Consider the following 21,995-nt stretch of genomic DNA (forward strand, 5'->3'; position numbering starts at 1 on the left):
TAGCTCATTAGAGAGTGGTGACTTTGTCCCTTACCTTTTCTTCAGGGCTGGTTTGCTCTTGTTTGCTTCCTGAGCTCTCATCTCCCTTCCTGCGTTTCAGTGGAAACACCTAGCCCTGTGTGTCTCTCCCTGGGGAGCGCCCTCCTTCCTTGTGCTGGAGTGCTTGCACGACACAGGGTAATGTAAGGGATTGGGTCATCTCCTTCCCCTCTCTTTCCAAGGCTTTCCTCATTTACATTTCTGTTGTGTCCCCTAATTACCATCCCTTTGATTTTTTTACTCCCCCTCAAGCTGCCTTTTCCTGCTTATGGTCTCCTGAGGATGTTATGCTGAAACTTTATCAAAACTTACATTACCAGAAATAGTTAATACAAAATCTTCTTTCAGGAATTCTCACATCCAGCTTGCAGCATCGTTGCAGAGTCTGTCATGACATTTCCAATAGAGACACAACTGGAAGTCAGACCTTTCTTTCTGGATTACCTCCTGTTTCCCCTTGCTAGGGACATGGGTATATATTGTCTTCCTGGAGTTAAGGTACATTCATTTCATCAATTAGTATTACAAATCATGTAGATATTTATCCACCTGATACTTCCTTCCCATATCTCCCATCCCATAAAGAGCTTAGTTTTTAATAAGATACAGTCCAGTAGAGAATAAGTATAAGGTTGATTAAACAGTTTTTTGTAGAATACATATACTGGGTGTTGAACAGAGACCTATGAAGAGCTTACACATTGGGGCACGTTTCTGGGGCCACATACATCATGTGTGTAACTGCCGCCTGGAAAAGCAGTCATGATTTACTGTGGGAGGGGTGCTGTGTTAGCCTGTCGTGTAACTGGGAGAGAAGGTTGTGCCTCTGTAACAGCCTGGTGATGATATGGAAACCATGCACTGGTTTTTTTTATGTACTCCTGTTTAAATTCTTATTTAAAGACTTTGAAGCATCCTATTGTGTGCTTTTGTATGGGGTGACTTTGTAACAGTCATGGGCAGAATCCCATTTCAAGGTCTTCTGTAAGCCATCTGCTTTCATTAATAGCTTTTGGATTTGGCATGTGGCTCAGTGCAGATTAAAATAGCCACGTTGCTGCAACACTTTCTTTACCGCCTGCATCGGTTTGGCCTTCCCGTTGAGTCTCCGCAGGCTGGGTGCACCCTCATGGGAGAGGGTGCTCTGTGTTGCACCCTGCTCTCAGTGTAGTGCCCTCCAGCTTGTCCCCGGGTGATGGGGGATGTGTGACCCAGCGCAGAGGCGTGTTGGGGTGCACCATATCTCTGCACCTCTCCATGCTCCTGGGATTGCTTTGAAAGGAAACCCAGGTATGTGCAAAACTGGCATGGGGCCTGGCTGCCTGCTGTCAGGGTGTCGGGGTACGGTCAGAATACGCTGGGGTCAGGACTACAGAGTGCCTGCCACATGTGTGATAAATTTTCTCCTCTACTTCAAGGTGACCTCTGTGGGTTGAGCGTTGGGTACACTGGCATGCCGCTCTAGATAGCTTCCACTGCTGTAGCCCAAGTCATTCCTCTTCTGAAGGCAGAAAACTTTAACTTTTGACCGTGTGAGTCCTGCTGACACCAAATAGTTATAACGCAGATGGTTCAGTGGCAGAAACATCAGCCTAGAGCACACAGATTCAATTCCTTGCTTTGGCACATTCTTCCTATGCAGCACTTGGTAAGCCCATCAGTTCCTCGGTTTTCTACATGTAAAAGGTGCCTCACCTGCCCAAAACGTCAGTCCTCTGTGTTGGTTTCTGTTACAGTGCATTTGGGAGAGCTCCACTGGAGGTGCAGTGGTGGTACGGGTCAGAAATGTCCCTGCCTAACATCCAGAAACAGAGACCTGCTGCTTTTCCCAAAGCTCCTTCAGAACGTTTATGGTGAGCCATGGTCTGGGTGCCCTCATTCACATTGGGATGTGGTACACATTGGGCATTGCTCACCCAAGGGGAAGCAACAGCGATGCAAAGCCTGAAAGTCAGTTCAGCAGCAGGACCAGCAATGAAGGGATCTGCTGAAATAATTCTGGAGCATGATGAAGCTTCCTTAACCCCAACTGTAATGACAGGGGATTGGTTTTGTGTGATCAGCTTTAGTCTACGCCACATCAGCCAGTCTTCATTGTGGGCCATTCCCTGTCTCCCTGGCAATGGAAGGCAGCCCAGGTCTTTGCTCCAAGCCTTGAACGCAGTACTGCCTTGGGGAGGAGCAACACAGGATCCTCTGCTTGATGTTTATCCCTGCCCCACGGCAGGGGGGGTTGGAACTAGATGATCTTTAAGGTCCCTTCCAGTCCACACCGTTCTATGATTCTCTGTTGCCCTGCATGGAGAGGCTTTAGGTTTTGCACTGTTTTCTTTCTATTCGTGTGGGGCTTTTTTAAGAAGCAAAGCAACACCACTCTTAAAACAAAAGCAGTTCGGATTTTTCAACAGTGTGTGAATTTCTTACAGCAGTCAATCCCTGTCTTTCTAAAGAGGATTTGAAGGGCCAGAGTGCTCACTCCCATCGCTACAGAAATGGCAGACATGGAGCAGGCTGGCTTTAACTCCCAGCTCATCAGCAGAAAAGTCTGTACTGAGAAAATTCAACATGTTAAGGGGCTTCCTCTTAGCAGAGTCAAGCCAGACTATCTCACCTGGCTTTTTTTTTAAGCCCTTTCCTCTCTCTGTTTCTCTCAGCCTGGGTATCCTGTTCCTGGAGCATGCCAAATGTAGTTTTTATTGCAACCTCTTGAATCTTTGTGGAGAGCAAGGTTTGCTCACAGTGATACACGGCAAGATGTTTCTATTTTGAGCCGAGGCCCGTGCTGGGTTTTTTTTGAGAGAGAAGGAAAGCTTTATTGGAATCCTGCAAGGTTTTATTTCATTTCCTCCGCAGTCATGAGAGGTGGTAACTGCTGCAGCCTCCCTCGCGGTGGTGAGTGATTCCTTCCAGTGGTCCCTGGATTTCACCCTCATCCTGAGCCGTTGGCTTTCCCTTGAGCTCGACTCAGCAGTGTCTGATGATCCAGCTGTCATTTGCTAGGAGGTTGACCCATCTCCTCTCCCCTTCAACCTGAAGGCGTTCAAAAGGAAGTCATGAAGATGATATTTTCATTGTAGAGACATGGTCTGTCCAAGTTTTTTACATGTTTTTGTCTCTTTTAAAATATGTTCTCCCCTGAGACTTGGCTCAGGGGCTAAGGAAGTGTGTTGCTCGTGATCACATCTTCGAGACACCTCAGTGTCTTAACATCTTTCACAAGAATGTGTTTCTGAGGAGCCAGTCGTGAAGTCTGGAGTTTATCAGTCCACTTCTTACATGGTAGAAAGATAAAATTAGTTCCAGAGAGAGAGAGATGTTAGAAATGACAGAAAATCCTTCTGGTAGAAAGAGGAGTAATGGTTTGCAGCCATCGGGTATTTCAGATCACACAAGGGGATCAGCACTCCAGATGGAAATACCAACATTCATTGTTACAGTGTTTCTTTGAAAAATTTCCTGGTATGAACGTAAGGACCCTCAAGACCTAATGAGGAGAGATGCCTTTCAGAAGTGCTGTAGCTTCATCAGCCTTTGTTTGGAGCTGCCAAAATGTGGCTTTGCAGAGACAAGGAGAAATAGAACTCCAGTCTTGTCCAGGAGGACGATAACAGGGAAGTGGAAGGAAATAGACCTGTTGGTCAAGATAAATTCTGACTCACCTCTTCAAACTTTGCAGCTACTCGCTCTTGAGAGTTTCCTTCTGGTCCCATGTAAGCATTTGCTTGTCATTTTGTTTTAGTACTCCTTCTTGGTTGTGGCTGGCTCCGAGGAGGTTGGTGTTCAGAGTGGTGCTGCGAGCTGTCTGCTGGTCGTTGGCTTCTACCCAGAAGAGGGGGTCAGTCAACTGGCTCACCAGAGCACACTTTGAGGGGGAAAACCATGATTTTAGACCAGCAAAAGTTATGGTGTCTGCAGGTCAGGCAGAAATCTGAGGATCTAAGTCCCGTGTGAAAACCAAAAGAGGTAAGAGGTGTTTCAAATCACATGCTGGCAGTCCTCTAATTTCTCAAGTAGGCTAAAAGTGCCTTTCTTTCTCCACCATAGAAATTAAAAATGGCAAAAAAAGATGTTAAATGAGCAGGCTGAGGTGGTTATATGCATCTGCTCATCATGTTTCTGTGCCTGGTTTTCTGATTGGGTCGGGATGCGACTGGATGCTCCCGCATAACCCGTGGTGCACGTATGTGCTTCCAGAATGGTGCGGAAACAGGACCCGGCACGGTCTGAGCCTCCAGCTGGGAAGCTGGAAAGGCAGCACTGACATTTCATCACCCTTGATGGGCAGGAACGGATAATGCTGCCTTCACATTTCCCAAGTGAATTTGTAAGGGATAGCTCTTTATTATTGGAAACATTAATAGTGTTTGATGGAAAGATACCCATGAAGAAAAGCTCAGCTGAAGCAGAGGTTATGTGGAAGGGATTTTTACTAGCTGGACTGGTCGTGGTGCTCAAGACCCATGCTTTTGTGGGGAAGAAAATCAATGACTGCAGGCATTTTGCATTATGAGAAACCATCAGGATTTTCCTGTTGCTGTCCCATGGGATTTCCAAGAATCGTCATTCTCACAGTCCTCTGGCAATATGCAGGGTTTTCTTTTTTTTCCACAATCCTAGTCTGTGGGGTGTGTATCCGACCTAATAAAACCATTTTTCAGCTTCGCTGTTGGTAGCTTTCTTCCTCTTCTTTCTGAAAACATCTTGCCTGCTGGCAACTGCATTGTCCAAAGAGGTTTGAAGCTTGGCACACTGTCAACAAAATTTCAGTTACCCATTCAATCAAACATGGTAGCGCTGTGAACTGACTTGGCCTCCATCCCAAGGTTCACCATAATCTTCCTCGTATAATAGGAAGTCCAAACAACCCCAGGAAATAATTCAGATGCGAGTGGTGCCTTTAGTGGAATAAAGAAGTGCCTAGAAGAGACATTAAGAACCTCAGCTTTAACTCTTTTCATAATTATGCGCTCCGAAGGAGTGGAGGCTTTGTAGATAAAGAGATTACATGCATCTTATGAGGTCTGTATAGCTGTGACAGTATCTTCCACCCACATTTTCTCACTTCTTGTCTTACTGACATTGCAGTTGCAACATTTAGTGGAAGAATATTGCAGAGCAGGCTGCCCTATAACCCTGAAGGTCCCTTCCAATCTGGCACAGGTAAATTGAATCATGCTCCCCTTAGGGATGATAAGGATGAGCTTTTGGAAGAGCCTGTTGGTAAGAGCAGTGGGGGAGAGAACTTAATTAGATTAAGATGCATTTCGGCGATGTTTGTGCTGAGGGTTGTGCGGTGTGGCTGTCAGAGGGAGCGGCAGTCTGAGCTGGGGATGCCCTGGGATGCTCTTCCCAGCCCTGGCTGCCTCTGTGCTGCCTTTATTTTTTGAACAAGAAAAGGAAAAATGCATCTGAGGTGTAAATCTCAGTGTAAACCAGTGCAGGGGGTCACTGGGGTGCTAACAAACCCACGTCTCAAGCTGGTGTCCTGCCTCTGGCCACAACCCAGTGCCAGCAGCCTGGCAGGAAGGCAAGTGCTCGGCTTTTCCTTGCCAAAATGCAGCAGCTGATGCGGTGATGTGGTGGGCAGGATTCAGCTAGTCTCCCCACCTTTCAGTCAGCTTTTGCTTGAGGTGTGAGTACCAATGGCCTGTGCATTTCGTACTTTGATACGGTTATAAATACTGTTTTGCTTTTGAATGTCTTTGTCCTTTTTTAGTGTTAACTTGTTTACTTGTCTTGATAACATCCTCCATGAGAAAGCTGCATGTCTGTTAGTTTCCAGTAAACAAAATTTCCCTCTCCCTGGTATATACATGGGATTTTTTAGTATTATAGGTTTGCCCTGCTGCACTGTGGAAGGGATAATTTGGAGTCCCCAATTCAGTCCCTTCATGCTATTCATTATTTTATATGCCTCTCCTGTGGTCTCTCTCCTTTTTATTACTAATCAGTTCTAGTCTTTTAAATCCTTCTTCGTGTGATAGTTTCATTTTACAAAAGTTGAACTAGTTTATATCAACTCAGTTGATGTGATCTTACTCATATCAAAGGTGTTTAACGGCTGCGGTCCCGTGTACTCATTGCAAGCTGAACTTAATTGTGTCAAGTTCTGCGCTGCTTTGCTATGGCAAGTGGGAATGTTTGTTGCAGCTGTCTTTAAATTTAAATTTGGATGTTTTAAATGAATTAAATATGAACATGAATAATGCAACTGGTAACCTAGCCCTTCTGCAATTAAATGCAAACTTTTTCATTTTGTCTCTATGCTTTCAGGTTTTGATATGCTGCAGTATTTGTACTGACTTTGCTGTCTTGTAGGAATGATGGGGAACTAGAGCCCATGACAGTTCAGTGGAGCCGTTGGCAGTTTTGATATCTCGGTGAGTGGAAGTTGTTTGAAACTGTGGGAAAGGCACTTTATCTGCTACAAAAGGCAGCAAATCAGTTGGCCTTTTTAGATTTTAAGGTAGCATCCTGCTGAAATGAATTTGCCCATTGATCTGTCCTTTCAGGATATAGATTCTGGAAACCAACACCACGTAAAACTGTGGTCTGTGCTTGCAAGATTATCTTGATATCCACAAGCATGAGAAATGAAGCTTTTGAAAAAAAGGACAGTTTTAACTCTGGTATGCAGCTTTGTACAACTGTCAGGTTCTGGAGATGGAGTATTGCAGCATGTGCTGGGCTATGTAAATCTCGAATGCTTTATTTGATGCAAAAGTAAGATTGTCTCCTTCGTGTCATTGACCCAGCTGACAAGTTCTCATCAGAGGCATGTTTGTGTCTAAGGTCATTCAGGAAGATCTGTCTGTGTGGATTGCCCATTTTTCCCCCTTGGATACCAAACTGTAGCCTCTGCTATTTATTACTTTAAGATTGTTTTTTAGTCTTCAGTCCCTGAACAGTGTAAAGACCACATACACCCATACTGAGTTTCTCCCTGTCCTGCAGTGCCTGTTAGCTTGCTTGTTCTGCCGTTCACTTTCTTCTCTCTAGACTGAAGTCTGTCTTCTTTGCTGGGGTGTTTCAGGCTTGCTAAAGCCTATAGGGCAATTCCGCTTGCCTTCCAATCAGTTGTCAGTGAAATAAAATCATAGGGTATTTCAGGTTGGAAGGAACTTTTGGAGGTTGTCTGGTCCAGCCCCGCACACAGAGCTGGCTTTGAAGTCAGACTCAACTTCAAGGTTAGATCAGGCTGCTCAGGGTGGGTAGCTGGTGATGCTTGGAGTATCCCCAAGGATGGACATTTTACAGCTTCTCTGGGCAGCTACAGAATGAAATTACAGCCAGTGGGAATTACCAGTTCCCAAGCCCTGTGTTAGTAAAGCCCACTTTATACCAGTTTCAGGAGGGCTGGGGTACACGAGCTATGTCTCCATGGCTAAAGAAGAGCGGGCAGGGACGAGTCCCTGTCCCTGGATGTAGTGAGGCTGGTGGCTCGTATCTGCGCTGCGCAGGGCTAGCTGCTGCCGGGGCAGGCAGGCTGAAGCTGTGCATCGTGGAGTTTGGCTCTGGCTCTTCTCTGGGCGTTAACGTGGCCCTGAAGCACAGTAATTATTTTGCTTTTTTTTTTTTTTTTTTTCATTTTTGAGTTATGATTTTGCAGGATGAAACCACATGTTGCTGTCCTGTGGTGTGAGAACGTACAGGGGAGCTGGATGGTGCAAAGCCGCGGTGGAGGACTGTGAAGGGTGGCAGGAGTCAGGCTGGGGCCATCTCATTTGGACAGTTTCTTGGAAGCATATTTTGGAGCGCGCTGTCCCCAGGCTGGCACCCACATGGCTCTCAGCAGAGTGGGGGTCCCCATGCAGCCTAAGTCTTCTCCTCTGGGGAAGAGTCACTTTTTTTTTTTTTTTTTTTTAGTAGGCACAACATTTACAATGTCTCATTCTCTTCCACAACATGAGATCTTGCTGGGAGCCCACCACAGTGTTGGCTGCAGGATGCCAGCAGTCATCTGTGTGCTTTACAAGTAGTTAGGGTTACTCCCATTGCCGTCAGCGCGAGGATGGAGGGTGCAGTAGTTTCACCTCTCCTCCTGAGCTGCAGCCTTCCACAAATCGTACCTGAGCATCTCATACATGGTCATGAATTTTTCCTTGAAATACATCTACAGGGAAGGGTTACACATCCCTGCCAGGTAGGGCTCTGAAGTGCTCAGGCTGAAGCAGCTTTTCAAAAGCCGTCTGAGTGGCACAGGAGCACCCGTCCCGTGCCAGACGCCTGAGATTTATGATTAGCATTTAGGTACTTCAGACAGTCCCGCATCCAGGGGAGCCGAGCAGACAGCAGAGGTGCAGAGCCAGAGATGGTGAATGCTTGTCTAGTGCCTTTATATAACACCTTCACCCTGGGTTTTATGGCTGGGGGACTTTTCCTACCATGACTGCTAGCTTTTAATAAAAATGACTGAAGAAAATTATGAAAAGAAGCATTAAAAGTTGTAAATAAGCTTTCGCGTGTAGATTACCTTTCACTATTGAAAGGAAAAGAAACTTTACTCCTTTCACAAGTATGCACAAACACACACGCTATTTATGAGAGAGGCAATAAGAGACTACTGTGTACCTTTTGATTTGGATTAAAAAACAGCTAGGTTTTTTTTTCCTTTAGTATTTAATATTCCTTTAGTATTTTCCTTCTCAGAGTATTGCTCAATGTTGCAAGCACTGCATGTAAAGGCTGTAGTTTGCTGTGCTTTTATAGAAGATTAAACTCTTCGTTTCTCTTAGGTTTGGAAAAAGCCTGGTTTTCAAAATCAAAACTTCTTGCCAAGTTGGATCTGTAAATAACCCTTTAAGCAGAAACTCAGCGTTGTGTCCTGGGACAGCTTCCTCTTACGTCCTCCAGCCTGCCTGCCCCACTGTGAACAAAATGGAGTTATATTGACACAATTAATCTTTCATTAGTTAGTGTAGTGTCAAAACATGCTTTTACTAGCTTTCCTAAGGGCTTGTTTGCAGCTCAGCCATTCATTTAGATATTTTCTGTCAGGGCTTGGCAAGGCTCAGTGCATACAGGAGGTACTGCCCTGCGAGACCGGCCGTGCAGGAGCACTGGTCTCCGTGTACGGGTCAGGCACGCATCTCCCAAGAGCTCTGATTTTCAGTAACGTTTGCTTATAACAAGAATGCAAATGCTTTTTCTTTCTGGGGACGGTCCAGCCAGTTTTCCTCCAACCAGGAAAAAAAAGTGCAGCGCAACTTGGACATTCATTGCAGTACTAATAGCAAAAATATTTCCTGGGTCATTGTCCAATTTCTCATCCTTATTACCCAGAACTGCTGCGAGCAATTTGAATTGCAAGTGGCAAGCTGGGGATTGCGGTGCTGCTTTGCCAGAGTTAATGTTATGTTTCCATGTGTTTTCTTTCATAAATTTCAGCTCTGCCTCCCTTTGTTAGTGAGCAAGAGCAGCCCCCTCCCTTCCATGCGCACACTTGGGACGCACTGTAGAGTTAGCACAGAGACTGGCATATGCTCCTCTCGCTTATTTATGCCGTTCCCGCTGCCGTAAACTTGAAGTTGTCCACATATTGGAGAAAGACTTGTAGTTTCAGGGGTGTTGAAATGAATTGTCTGTGTTCAGTAGATGTTCTGTGCAACCCAGGGTGAAAGAGCATCTATTTTCTACCCGCTGTGTGATTAGTTAATGTTGCAGATGACTGTGTGCTCCAGAATGGGGGAATTTTCTCATGTTTATTTCTTTTGTCCTAGACATCTTCAGTTATCTAAGAGCAAGCCAGTCCCAGGATAAGGACAGCAGCAGGTGATATAATGCGGAAACCAGGCCCTCAGAAAGGTGAGCAGTGATTCTTGGCACAGCCAAAGGCCCAGTAGCGAGCTGGTGCGGACTGAAGGACCAAGCACAGCGCATTGGGAGGCTGACGATGGGGTGGGAGTCTGGGGGACACGCTGGTTGCACGCTCAAAACGGAGCATTTGTTTCTCTGGCAGCGTGCAGAGAAGGCTTCATCAATCCACCCCCAAGACGGGCAGAGGAAGAGTCCCTTGCTGGGTGCACCCCTGCAGCTTGTGGGGCACAGTGTCAGGTGGTGAGGGTGCTCTGCAGAGCCCGCGGCACGCACCATCTGCTAGTGCTCCCAGCATGAGGCAAACTGCTTCTCTGCTGGCACAAGCCTCCCCCTTCTAATGAGGCATGAAACCAAAGACCAGCCTACCTTGTGGAGATGAAATCTGTTACGGACGCTTACCTCTCACCGCCTGAGTCTCTTGTCCTGTTACACGCAGCGGCATCCGTGGTGCTCAGGGCGACCACACGCATGCTGCCCATGTCCTCTTTGCCCCAACAAAAAGGGTGAAGTCAAGCAGGCTGCCTGCAGCCGAGCTGCTCAGACGACTTGCACTTAACAAAAATATTGATTTCCTTTAGTGTTGTGCCATGCATGTGTGTTAGACTGGAGTGATCTCATCACATGCGCTTCGGAGGATGGGGGAAGGGAGAAGCGCAGAGGATGGAGCATCCTCCGCAGTTCTTTGTTCACATCTGCTACACGCTCACAAGGTTTATTGCAGGAGATTTCTATGCTCGATTTCTCTCCTCCCTTTATTTTTTTTAAATGTCTCCTTTGCCTTGCTGGTGGTTCATCTTACAGAAGCATTATCCTCTTCCTAACACTGCTTGTCCTTTAATGAAGTGAAAATAAATGAAGGAAAGCAGTGAATGGGGAGAGCCTGCTGCGAGGCAGCTGGAGGGCTTGGTAATAAAAGAGGCAGGTTGATTAGTCAGCAGTGTGGCCGTGGATGGGGCTGGCTGAATTTAGCCTCGCACACAGCTTGTCCTCTCTGCCTCGTGGAGCAGGGAGCCTCCAGCCAGCGTGGCTGTGTGACCTGTGCTGTGAATGCCGTGCCGTAGGTTGCAGAAGCAACACCTGCATCATGCACACGTGGGTTTCTGTCCTACTTACCTGCTTTTTTAATGATGCACTGAACTTTTTCTTTATTTGCCTGCAGAAATTCTTGTGTTTCTTTCCCTCTCTGCTGCTTTTGCAGCCCGCTTAATGAGGATTTTTGCATGTTAAAGGTTAAGAATGAAATGTAACTTCACCTGCAGAGTATGGCGAGAGGCTACTTTGAGTGCACGGATGCTATTAGAGCTATCCTGCAACGCTGAGAGGAGCGTTACCCACCCTGGGGGGCTTTTTTGCTTCTGACTTAAATACTTCATGTCCTTTATTCTTGCTTTCTTAAGGAGATGGCAGAACACTGTCCTTCATGGGAATACATTTATAGGAAGGGTGCCCTTCCAGCTTTTTCATTCGTGTCTCTCCAAGGAGGCTCTTTGTCTGGTTCATGTCTAGTGATGCTGTGGCCACACTCCATATGTCCCTTATGTTCATTTAAGGGATAAAACCTACATGCAGTCCTCCTGTCCATTATATTGAAGAGAACATGTCAGGAAGAGAAGATTGCAAAAATAATGGTCCAAAAGCAATTTCAGACATCTTAGGACCCACCAGGCCACTCTAGCAGCAGCTCATGGCCTGCCTCTTTCAGCCACTTGTCAGGAGATTTCAAAACTTTTCCTGTTTTGTTTTTTGTTTCTTTCACAAGGAACTGCTTTTCACGGGGGTAGGGTGCATTTCGTAGAGCACTACCAAATTGCTGTTTATAATAGCCCTAAAAATCCTTTGTAAAATAAATGAGCTGGACTGCAGCAGCGTTCCCAGGGTGCGTCGGTCAGGCAGCAGCGGCTGGAGGAGCTCGCTCAGGGCGGGCTCTGCAGTGGCACGCTGATCTGGCATCCCTCCGTCGGGCTGGAGGCTGCCTGAGGCAGGGACGGGCATCCCCTGCTTCTTGCTCTATCACTTTCCAGAGCTGTCTTGGGAACTTTATTTTTTTGCAACTCTGAGGCCCAAAGCTGTTGTGAGCAAAGACAACTCAGATGAGATGTTCTTCAGAGCTGGTGCTACTTTGCTGTGCTCTCCTACGAGCTGCACAGGACGTGCGGTGGTAACCTGGTGTTGTGCGTGGAAGGGGCAGTTGTGCAGACTTTGGGAGAAGTCCTCTCCCCATCACCAGAGAGGGTCGAGGCTGTTTGTGTGAGTAAGGCTGGCTGCACTAACCTGGAGTTGATAAACAAGGAGTGATTCAGGCTTCACTTCTCAGCATACAAGATCCACATGAGCCATTTTTAGTGGCTTTCGCATTTGTTCCTCTCAAGCCTTGCCACCTTTTCACGTAGTTAAAACGATGAAGTTTGCTGCTTTTTACATGTCATGGTTTAACCTCAGTCGGCAACTGAGCACCACACAGCTGCTCGCTCACTCTCCCCCCCCCCACAGTGGGGTGGGGGAGAGAATCGGAAGAGTAAAAGTGAGAAAACTTGTGGATTGAGATAAGAACAGTTTAATAATTGAAATAAAATAGTAATAATAATAACAACAATAATAATAAAAGAATATACAAAGCAAGTGATACACAATGCAATTGCTCACCACCTGCCGACCGATGCCCAGCCAGTCCCGTTATTGCTTGCCATTGTGGGAGAACACTAGTTGGTGAGGACTAGGCAGAGACTAAGATGCAAATGCAGACACCTCGTGTCAGTTCTTCTCCTGAGCTGTGTGGAGGAAGGGAGCACGCCCCGTAGATTTAGACAAATCATCCATGTTACCTGCGGTCATGACAGGGGAGGACAGGGAGGTCGCTCCTCTGAGGTGCCTGCAAAGCAGGTGACATGAGCAGATAATGTTGAAGAGTGCATTAGCTGGTCTTCCTTCACTGACACAAATGCTTTATTTCTTGTCTCAGCCATAGACTGGAAAGATGGTAAGAAGCACAAGTACGGCCGCCCGTCAGAGTCTCCCTCCCAGTACCAAGGTAAGAGAGCTCCCTTCTCCCTTCTCCCTTCTCCCATTTGTTTTTTTTTTTTCCCTAAAAGCTTTTTGAGTTGCTTGGATGTGTGAAACTGCAGCATGCCAAATTAGTTTACAGATAAAAACTGCTTTTGGACAGTCCTCGTGTTTAATTCTGACCACAGTCAAAAATGACTGAGAAGACACCACGATAAGCACACAGCTGAGCCGGCTCGTTTTTAAATCAGGCAGGATTGAGCAGATCTGTTTCTTACTGCCCAGGTGCTAGCGCCGAGGGCCGACTGCCCACATTTTCACATGCGTCCTGGGCATAAGGAGCCTCTTACTCCTCCATGAGCTCCTCTTCCATGTTCACAGCAGCGACTAGCCCAGTTCTCATCACTGTAGGAGAGAGATGGTGCAACCCACGCTCCTTCTTCCCCAGCAGCAGGAATTTGGCCCTTACCCCAGCAGAGGTGATGCCAGCTGGCTTGACGGAGCACAGGGCGAGGGCTGGCAGTAGCGGCACAGGAGTCATTCGCTTCTCGCTCTCTTTGGAGATGAGGTGTCCCGTGCATGGGCAGGGCAGGCTGTGGCCCTGTGCACAGTGCCTGCAGGTTGAGTTCATGAAACTGGCAGCTCCTGCTATCTCTCGGGGGATATGCGGGGGACTTCCAACTTTAGGAAGTTTATGTAAGGCTTGTATAATATAGTAAAAGATTTTGGGGCCCACATTTTACTTCTAGAGTATAATGATGTCCTTACGTCCTTATATTCCCCATGTCCCTATATTAAGGTGATGTCCATACTTCCCACCAAGTACAGAGCAACAAGAAACTAAATGATTGACTGAGTTAAGCCATTTCTACCAGGAAACACGTGTTTGCCTTTGTGAAAGGCTCACCTGTGTTTCTTAGAGCCGCCGGGAGAGCTGAAGTGGCTGCTGTGCTTCAGGGGCTTGGTTGTCCTGGGCCCCGAGGTGAGACTCAGGGTGGTGGTTCTCAGGCACGCGGGACTGTGGGCCACCATCAGCCCTCGCCGTTCTCTCTTGGGGAATCTCATCTGTCCTTTTCTACCCTTATACTGAAGTACTGCAGACCACAGTTTGGGAAGGATCTTCTCCAAGGGGAGGAAGTTTATTAGCACCTCCGATAAAGTCCTGGGTCCTCTGTCGCCCTGTGCTGAGCTCCACGGGGCACCGTCACAGCTCACGTGGCCTGTGTATAGTCTGCCTTCGGGGTGTTGGGGGCTCCATTGCAGTTTCCCCTCTGCTCCACACGCTGCACCGTTTGCAGATGTCAGAGGACTGGCTGTTGTTCAGTGACAACGCCGATCTGAAATGGAGCTTTCTGTGAAATTCAGAGGCTTGCTTTCCCATCAGCGCTCATGGTAACCCAGCACACCAACCTCCGCACCTCACTGCATCCCAGGGCTTGCTGACCTGGGGAGGAAACACTGCAGATATGCTGATGTGCACGTGTCTGCTCGGCAAGCGCATGGTGTAGCAGCAGGGATCGGGGATTGCCTCCCTGCAGGAAACTCTGAGCAGCTCATCATTGCCCGACGCTGGGGTACACAGCGAGAGGGGTGAAACAGCAGCAGCTTTCTGGCACGGAGCACCCCGTAGTCCAGGCTGAAAGGATTTCTGCTCAGAGCTAATACTGAATTGAGACACCTCTGAGAAGAAGCAAAGCAGACAGCGTGCTGGTGTTTGAAACCTATTAGTTTTGGCTCGCACATTCTCGGGTTTCTTCTGAGCAAGACAGTGAGTAAGCAGGATCACGTTATCAGTTGTAGCTGTTACCAATGGAGAATGTGCAGCCGGATTGATGGCTGAGCAAAGTGCCTGGAAATTTTAATGGGTAGGACGTGCAGGAGCTCTGCCGTCGTGGTGGGAGAGCTGACCCCTTGGGAGGCTGCGCCCAGACGTCGGGGAAGGCCACCGTCGCCTTTGGATCTGCGAGCAGAGACGATACTCTGCTAATTTTCATACCGAGTTGGCTCAAACCGTGCTGCTTTCATGTGCTGCCTTGATGCTCATTAGCAGACACACATATGGGCTGCAGACTTTAATGGGATGCCTTGATCTGGGTAGGGCACGTTCTCCTTCACAGATGTGACCTGAAACGCACATGTATCGTTTCAGTTGGATTGATGACCCCTCGGGAGCTGAAATGCAAATGGAGCCCAAAACAGACTTTGGTTAAAGATATAAACAGAAACTCCGTCTTCATTTAAATTCTGGGCAAAAGATCAACGTTAAATGCAACATGATGAGAATCCAAACACAAGGGTGCAGAGTTGCATTGTTCACAACTACTGTAGTTTGACCCCTTGGGTGTGTGGAGTGTTTTGTTTGTAGTAAATATTTTTGAAGGTTAAGACATCAGAGCCCAAATCTGACACTCTGCCTGCAAATAATATCTCCCTTTGGCACAAGCACACGGTAAGGAGCTTTCCAAAGGCAAGCAAAAGTGATAGACAGTCACCCTTAGTAGGCATTTTCACAGCCAAGTTACAGGGAGTCATATAGGTTTACAATCCTTGGCTTTTGTGTAGCTCACAGATGTAATTATGAAAATGTGGTGTTTCTCATTGTGTCATTCTCTCATTTCTCCCTGTAAAGAAGATCTGATCTATGTTATATGGAGGAACGTGGTCTGTTCAAACGATGATCCTTCCAGTCTGTGGGAGTATGGTGTGCTCTGCAGGGTCAGGGGGGGAAAAAAGGCAGAAACCAGGCAAAATAGGGGGTGATTTCAGGGCTGTTAGGACATTTTGCATATTGTACTGGAAGCTGGGGGCAGCAGTGGAGCAAGCGTTCCCCTTTGCTTTTCGGGGTGAAGGAGCATTTCAATCCCTACAGTCAGCTCTGTCCTTGGACACTCCTGCTTCATTACCAGTAAAAGGGACACTTCAGGACTGGCTGAAGTGCTGGTTTTTCATAAAACACAGTGATTCACTGGGAATTGGGGAAAAGCCACCAGGGTTTTTTGACCAACACTCAGAAATCATTCTCCAGTGTTACCTGCCCAGGCCAGATAAGAAACAAGCATCTTGCAGACTAAAATGTCCTGTCCCTCTACAGTAAGGCATCCAGTTTATTAATATGAATAAGAATATTGAGAGAATATAAAATACAAGATAGTCAGTCTGTGCTAACGAGAAAGCCAAGCAAGATATTCTCAATGTTTCCCTCTGGCCTTATAACCTCTGTACACAGCGAGCCTGTAAAATGGCATCAGCCGGCAGCTTTGGCATCCTGGCCGGCAGCATGCCTGGCGTGGAGGCTCCAGAGCAGATCTGTTTGGAGCTGAGCATTGGAAGTGAGTGGGGATCAGTCTGGCAAGCAGGATTTGGGTACGGTCCAGAGGAGCTAAGGTTGAGAGGGCCAAGTGTGATGTATCCATCTTCAACCATACACGCTCTTTCTCAAGTACAGAGCTCAGGGCTTGTTCTCTACTCCCCAATTAAAAAAGCCTTAAGTGCCTCCTGCTTTTTTCTGTTTTATTGGCAGCTCTCCCTTTGTTGTAAAAAACCCCTAACTTTTGTGTAAATGCCATTTTCTTCTGATTCTTCCTGCAGTTTTTAGGTTGAAGCTGATCGTATTCAGTTAAGTTTAAGCATACTTTGAAATTCCTGCTTCAAAAACATTGTATCGTGAGCTAAATACTATTACTGAATTAATTTAAAACCATTCCCTACATTCTGTGGAGGGCTTCCTCTTGCACTGAGGCAACGGTGGCAGCCTCCAATTTCAGTATGCAGTTTCTGTCCTGGTTTGAGAGTAATCCTGAAAAAGAAGTGCAGTCCTTAATTGTGATTGTCATGCCATCTTTATGTAAAGAAATGGCTGATAGTGAACAGAGAAGGAAGGAAGGCTTAACTCTGCTGTATCAGCTCTGTCTTTCCTTAGGGTTTAGAGAAGTCTTTCTGCTGTTCCTGCTTTTCTTTGCAAAATAAGTCACCAGAACTGTGAGTCGTAAGTAGCTGCAGTTCTGGTGTTGTGTGTCTGTCTTCATATGGCGGTTGGGTCCCAACAGGGTCTAGAATTAATCTCAAATAAGTTCCATGTCCAAACACTATTTTTAGAGGCACACAGCTGTCTCAGAAATTTACTATTCTGCTGGGATTGTGCGGCGTCGATCTCGACTGTGGCGTGAGCTGCTGCAGGGAGCAGAACGGCCTCGCTTGGTTCAGAGTGAGTGAAAAGTGGAAGGATTAAAACCATGACTACTTTTAATAGCGAGGGATTGAAACCAGCGCAGAGGAGGGTAGGTTTCTTTTTTAAAACAAAATTGTCAAGCGCAGCTGATCCTTTTCAAGATGGTTGCTGAGGCCCTGGGGCTGAGGCTCGCACTCCTTGCCCCGGTGCTGTCACCGCAGGCATCCTCTGTGCTCCATGGACAAGGGCCTCTGAAGGGCCACCCCAGTCTGAGATGAGTCCAGATCAGCAATCAGAGTTAAGGGGTGGGATGCAGCAAGGCATTTCATGCCTGGGTTTGCTTTGGTTGGGTATTTATTACACATTATTCATACAAAGAGTTTCATTGACGTAACCGAGTGTAAAATCGTATCTTCAATTAAAACAAAAGAATTTTGTTTTTGTGAGAGCATCATTGCGGTGAATCACTGAATTGCTTCATTCACCTCCATGTGAGACCGTTGGCTGAAAAGAAATACGTGCCAATGGATGGAAACACGTACTCTGAGGAATGGAGAGCTGCTGTCAGATTCTGTAAACAGAAATATATTCAGCCAGTGTGGCAGCGAAACTATTTTTTTCTGTTCCTTTCCACTGTATTTAACAGTGTGCTAGTCATCTGCATGGGAGGTGGCAAGAAAGCAGCATTTTTTTTATTTATTTGAAGCTAGTGGATTATCGAGCCCTTAAGGCTTCTCTGTGCACGTGAGGCAGAACTAAACTAATGTGTGCTGACCTTAATGCCTGAATTTTTAGAGGTGTGGTGTGCACTGCAGTAGCTAAAATGGCTCTTAATGTAGCTTTTGTTTTGAAAATAGACTGATTAAAAACTTGACGTGAATAGGGGAAGCGGTAGCTGACTCTTTAATTGTGCTGCCACCAATGCTCTTGAAATGACTTGAAAACAGTGGTCTCCTGGGAGCCATTCAGATGAATACAAGCTAATGTCATGCTGGAAGGATCCTTTCCCAGCTGCTCAGTTTAAATGGCAAAAGTCATGATTTGCTCAGATCACGTGAGCTTTTAATTCCTCATTTAATAACAGGTTTCCCTGGATGGCATATTGCTTTTACCCTTCCTGCTGTACATGGGAAAGGTGCAGGCAAGGATTAAATGCGCTTCTGCCAGCAGCAGCACTCAGTGGAAGGGGCTTTGGTGTTGGATATGAGCCGCTTTGTTCAGTAAATCCCTGTTTGGAGGATCCCTGCTTCCATCCTGCCCAAGCTATGGACTTCATGTCCGCTTCAGGAAATTAATTGCTGACCTGTCCACTAATTGCTGGGGATGGGCTGATACCTGCTCCGAGCCGCTGGCTTGCAGGGCAGGCTGTGTGCATGCTGGACCGGGGGAACCATAAGGTCAGCACAGTGCAAAGTTTCTGTGACTGTTCTTAATCCCCAGACTGAGCAATGTGTTTAATGAATGATTTTTAAGGGGCAGTTCTCTGGAAGACTCCACGGATTCCCATCTGTGTTGGGTATTTTATATTAAGTTGTAGGTTGTTATCCTCACTTTTGCAGACCCTCCTCAGCAGCGCAGAGGCAGTAAGATGCCGTAGGCAGCACTGTGCTTTATTCTGCCTGTCAGCTGTAGTTGTAAATCTTCTGTGATCACAAACATCAGAGGATCTTGGTGAAAACATGTTGCCTGTGAGCACCTCCTCTGTGAGAAGTGGAGAACTGCCAGCGTTGGGATCCAGCCATCTCTTTTTCTGAGATTTTTGTTCATCAGTTCCTATTTGAATCCTTTTCTTTTCTCTTCTCAGGTCACTTCACCTGGGAGAAATACCTGAAAGAGACATGTGCCATCCCAGCTCCTGCCCATTGCTTCAAGCAGGTAAGAGGGTGAATGAAAACAAGAAAGGCCGAGAGCGGTGGTCCGTTGGTGACCCAGGAGTTCTGTGCCTTGAATAGGCCCCTTTTTTGGCAAGGAAGATGCTTAAGGATATCGGAGACTTAATAGAAATGTAAGTTTGCTGAAGCAAAGATAAAAAAGATATGTTCAGGCACTGCAAATGTTAGAGTAGTGCAGAAGACTTAACTCTCAGATGTGCATGAATGGGAACACGAGAATGCTTTTTCTCTCTGCTGAGCACAGGGTCTTGGAGAAAATGTTCTGAGTTGGCTGTGATCCAGGTTTTGGTGGATCCCGTGCAGCAAGGAGATTTTCTTCAGAATTCACCAGGTCTTTGTGAATTGAATAGCACTCCCCCAGGCATTGGGTACTTGAGCACGGAGGTGATAATGTTGAGTACAGGGGATACAGGAGCAAACTGGCCTGGTACCCCTGGATCCAGACAGAGGGGCAGCAGCGCAGAGGAGTATCTGTTTGGGTCTTGGGTAGGTGATTCTCCTAAGAAGAGGGCTAAGAGGAAAGGGTAGGTCTAGTTGTCTGGATGATGCAGTGCCGAAAGACGGTGGTTTAGGTCACAGATCTGCCAGGGCTGGCCGAACTTTCTTTGCTGCTCTGTGGTGTCTGCTCCCACGCTGTGCTTGGAGGATGCTGTCAGTCTTTGGCAGAATCAGTTTTGATGCTGTTAGGGCTTAAGCTTTATGACTGAGGTGGTGCATATATTGGAAATCCTGTCTCTGACTGGGTCCCTGTTCTTTTCTTTGCAGTCATACACTCCACCTGCAAATGAATTCAAGATCAGTATGAAACTAGAAGCCCAGGACCCCAGGAACACCACCTCCACTTGCATTGCCACGGTGGTGGGTCTGACAGGTGCACGCCTCCGCCTGCGCCTCGATGGCAGCGATAACAAGAATGACTTCTGGCGGCTGGTGGACTCTGCTGAAATCCAGCCCATAGGAAACTGTGAGAAGAATGGAGGGATGCTGCAGCCTCCACTGGGTGAGCTGAAGTTCAACCGTCCAGCAAGCACCTACATTATCTGTGGGGAAAACCGTAGAGTTTTTCATACTTCTGTGCTTGGGACAGAGGCCCATGGACTGCCCCTGCCTACCACTGTGGTGTAGACCAGCCCTCTTAGCTTGGGCTGTTAAACAGATGTATCCCACACCAGGTCTGTATTTCCACGTGGACATTGTGGCATGGATAGGGAGATGCTTTAGAGTGTAGATGAAAGAGCTCTTTGCACCCAGGTGAGCTGCTTGCACTCTGCAGCCCAAGCTCAGGATTAGCATGTGCGGACTATGCTCTCATGCATTCTGAAATGCTGCCTGCGTACCTCAAAGGAAAAACACGTTTTCCACCCATTTGTGTGAAAGAATGCCAGAGCCACTCCGTTTCCCAAAGGACACACAAGCAAACGAGGGGCACCCCAAGTCCTGGTGACCCAGGATTGTGGGCGGTAGCATTGAAGGCAGAGCAACTGTGATGGCCTTTCCTGGGTGATTGCCGGTACAAGGACAGAACGAGTCCAGGTTCTTTTTATCTGGGAGACACCACACAGTCACACAGGCAGTGCTGGCATATAGCTGTAGCAATGGCTCGATCTCTGGCCATTGCCCATTGCTTAAGGCTTCTGATCCTGCTTGCAAGCACTGTCATCTCAAAGGTGTGCTTGACATGAAATGGCTGCCATCCATCAGTGCTTTCCCCTGCGCTCCCCCTTCAAGCTGAGCACAGTACTGGTACTGGGTGGAGGTGCTTTGCTGGGGATCTGTAAATCTTGATGTAGAGAATAACCAACAGAGTAATTAGGGCTGAGGCATCTGCTGTATCACTGCTAATCCTGACACTGTGATTTCAAAAGCATTTAAATTTTCATTCGTGCTGTCTAAGTGTATTTGTGCCCAAGTGTCTTTGGGGCAATAGCAGATTAGCTGGAGGCCATCTGATGGGGAAACATAATGTCTGAAAAGGTTCCCAGTGATTTAAGTCCTGTCTCGTGTGAAGGGACGCTTGCGATATTTCATCTGTTTATTTATTTAATTTTGCTTGGCTAGAGCTTTATAACCTGGGCAGTCGAACACTTCTTCCAGTCTTGTCTTCAGTTAAACACATCTTTTTTTTGACACTGGCCAAATGATGAGCTGATTTGCTGGTTCTTTCCTGATTAAGCAGCAAGATTAACCTGCTTTTGCATTCTGCTGACCATTATTTTTGAAGTGTCTTCATAAATCTCTCAATTAGCACATCTCCAAATAATATCAAGCTGATCTATAGTGATGCAAGAAACCTTCAATAGGGTACCTTGAGTTAGGAATATTTTTATTCATGTTTTTTCCTGGAGCGCCATTTGTGAGCTTTGGTGGAAGTACAGTCTAAATTGCAATGGGACACTTGGGACTGATCTTTCTGAAGAAGGAAGAAGGAAGAAACATCAGCAGGTGCATGTTTTGGCACATCACACCACACGAAGCTGTGTGTATGCAAGTCTAATTATACCCTTTCCCTTCATAATTGCTACAGACAAAACCTGCTGCAGCTATTAACATTAAAGCTGCCATTTTTTATGTTACTTTCATGCATGCTGCTGTCCTTTTGCAGATATCTCTTTGAAACCCTGGTCCCAGGGTTCAGCTCATAGCTCCGGTGCAGCCTGCCCAGGAGGCGTGGGTACCTGTCCTTGCTGGCAGAGATGGGTTCCTCCTGTGCCTTGTCTGGGTTTTGCCAGCAGATGGCAATAAATGTAATCGAGTTGCAGAGCAAAACTCGTTTCTGACAGTGCCAGAGGAGAGGGTTTGTAGTCTGGAAGAAGTCTGTGTGCCCAGCTCTGATCTGTATCGCCTGCTTAACCTTGGGCCAGACAAGAGTGGTTCTCTTGCACCCAGCATAAAGACAGGTAACAGAAAGCTAGTTCTGCAGTTGTCTTTTCTGCCTGCAGAGTGCAAGGGCCCAGAAAACACGGCAATGTTTTCTGTGCTCCTTGTAGCATTTTCCATTTGTACGCATCTGCTGCTGCTCCCCTTCTTTACATAGATAATTCAGGTAAAAGGTTATCTTTGCCCCTCTGGGAGCTTAGCGC

At 46.9% G+C, this 21,995-nt stretch overlaps 1 protein-coding gene across 6 annotated transcripts in view; it reads left to right on the top strand.

The window, feature by feature from the left end:
* The window catches only part of SCMH1 (Scm polycomb group protein homolog 1), a 74,440-nt gene that overhangs the window by 10,638 nt on the left and 41,807 nt on the right, over window positions 1-21,995 (top strand). For 5 of the 6 annotated variants that reach the window (XM_076357193.1, XM_076357196.1, XM_076357195.1 and 2 more), the window contains exons 2-6: window positions 6,358-6,419; window positions 9,759-9,843; window positions 12,815-12,883; window positions 18,828-18,898; window positions 19,681-19,915. In XM_076357193.1, coding sequence (XP_076213308.1) covers window positions 9,819-9,843; window positions 12,815-12,883; window positions 18,828-18,898; window positions 19,681-19,915 — 400 coding nt within the window. In that variant the 5' untranslated portion in view covers window positions 6,358-6,419; window positions 9,759-9,818. The remainder of the gene's footprint in view (window positions 1-6,357; window positions 6,420-9,758; window positions 9,844-12,814; window positions 12,884-18,827; window positions 18,899-19,680; window positions 19,916-21,995) is intronic. The other variant, XM_076357194.1, reaches the window with a different exon arrangement.

Source organism: Aptenodytes patagonicus, chromosome 21 (genome assembly GCF_965638725.1).
Source record: "Aptenodytes patagonicus chromosome 21, bAptPat1.pri.cur, whole genome shotgun sequence".
Lineage (NCBI taxonomy): Eukaryota > Metazoa > Chordata > Aves > Sphenisciformes > Spheniscidae > Aptenodytes > Aptenodytes patagonicus.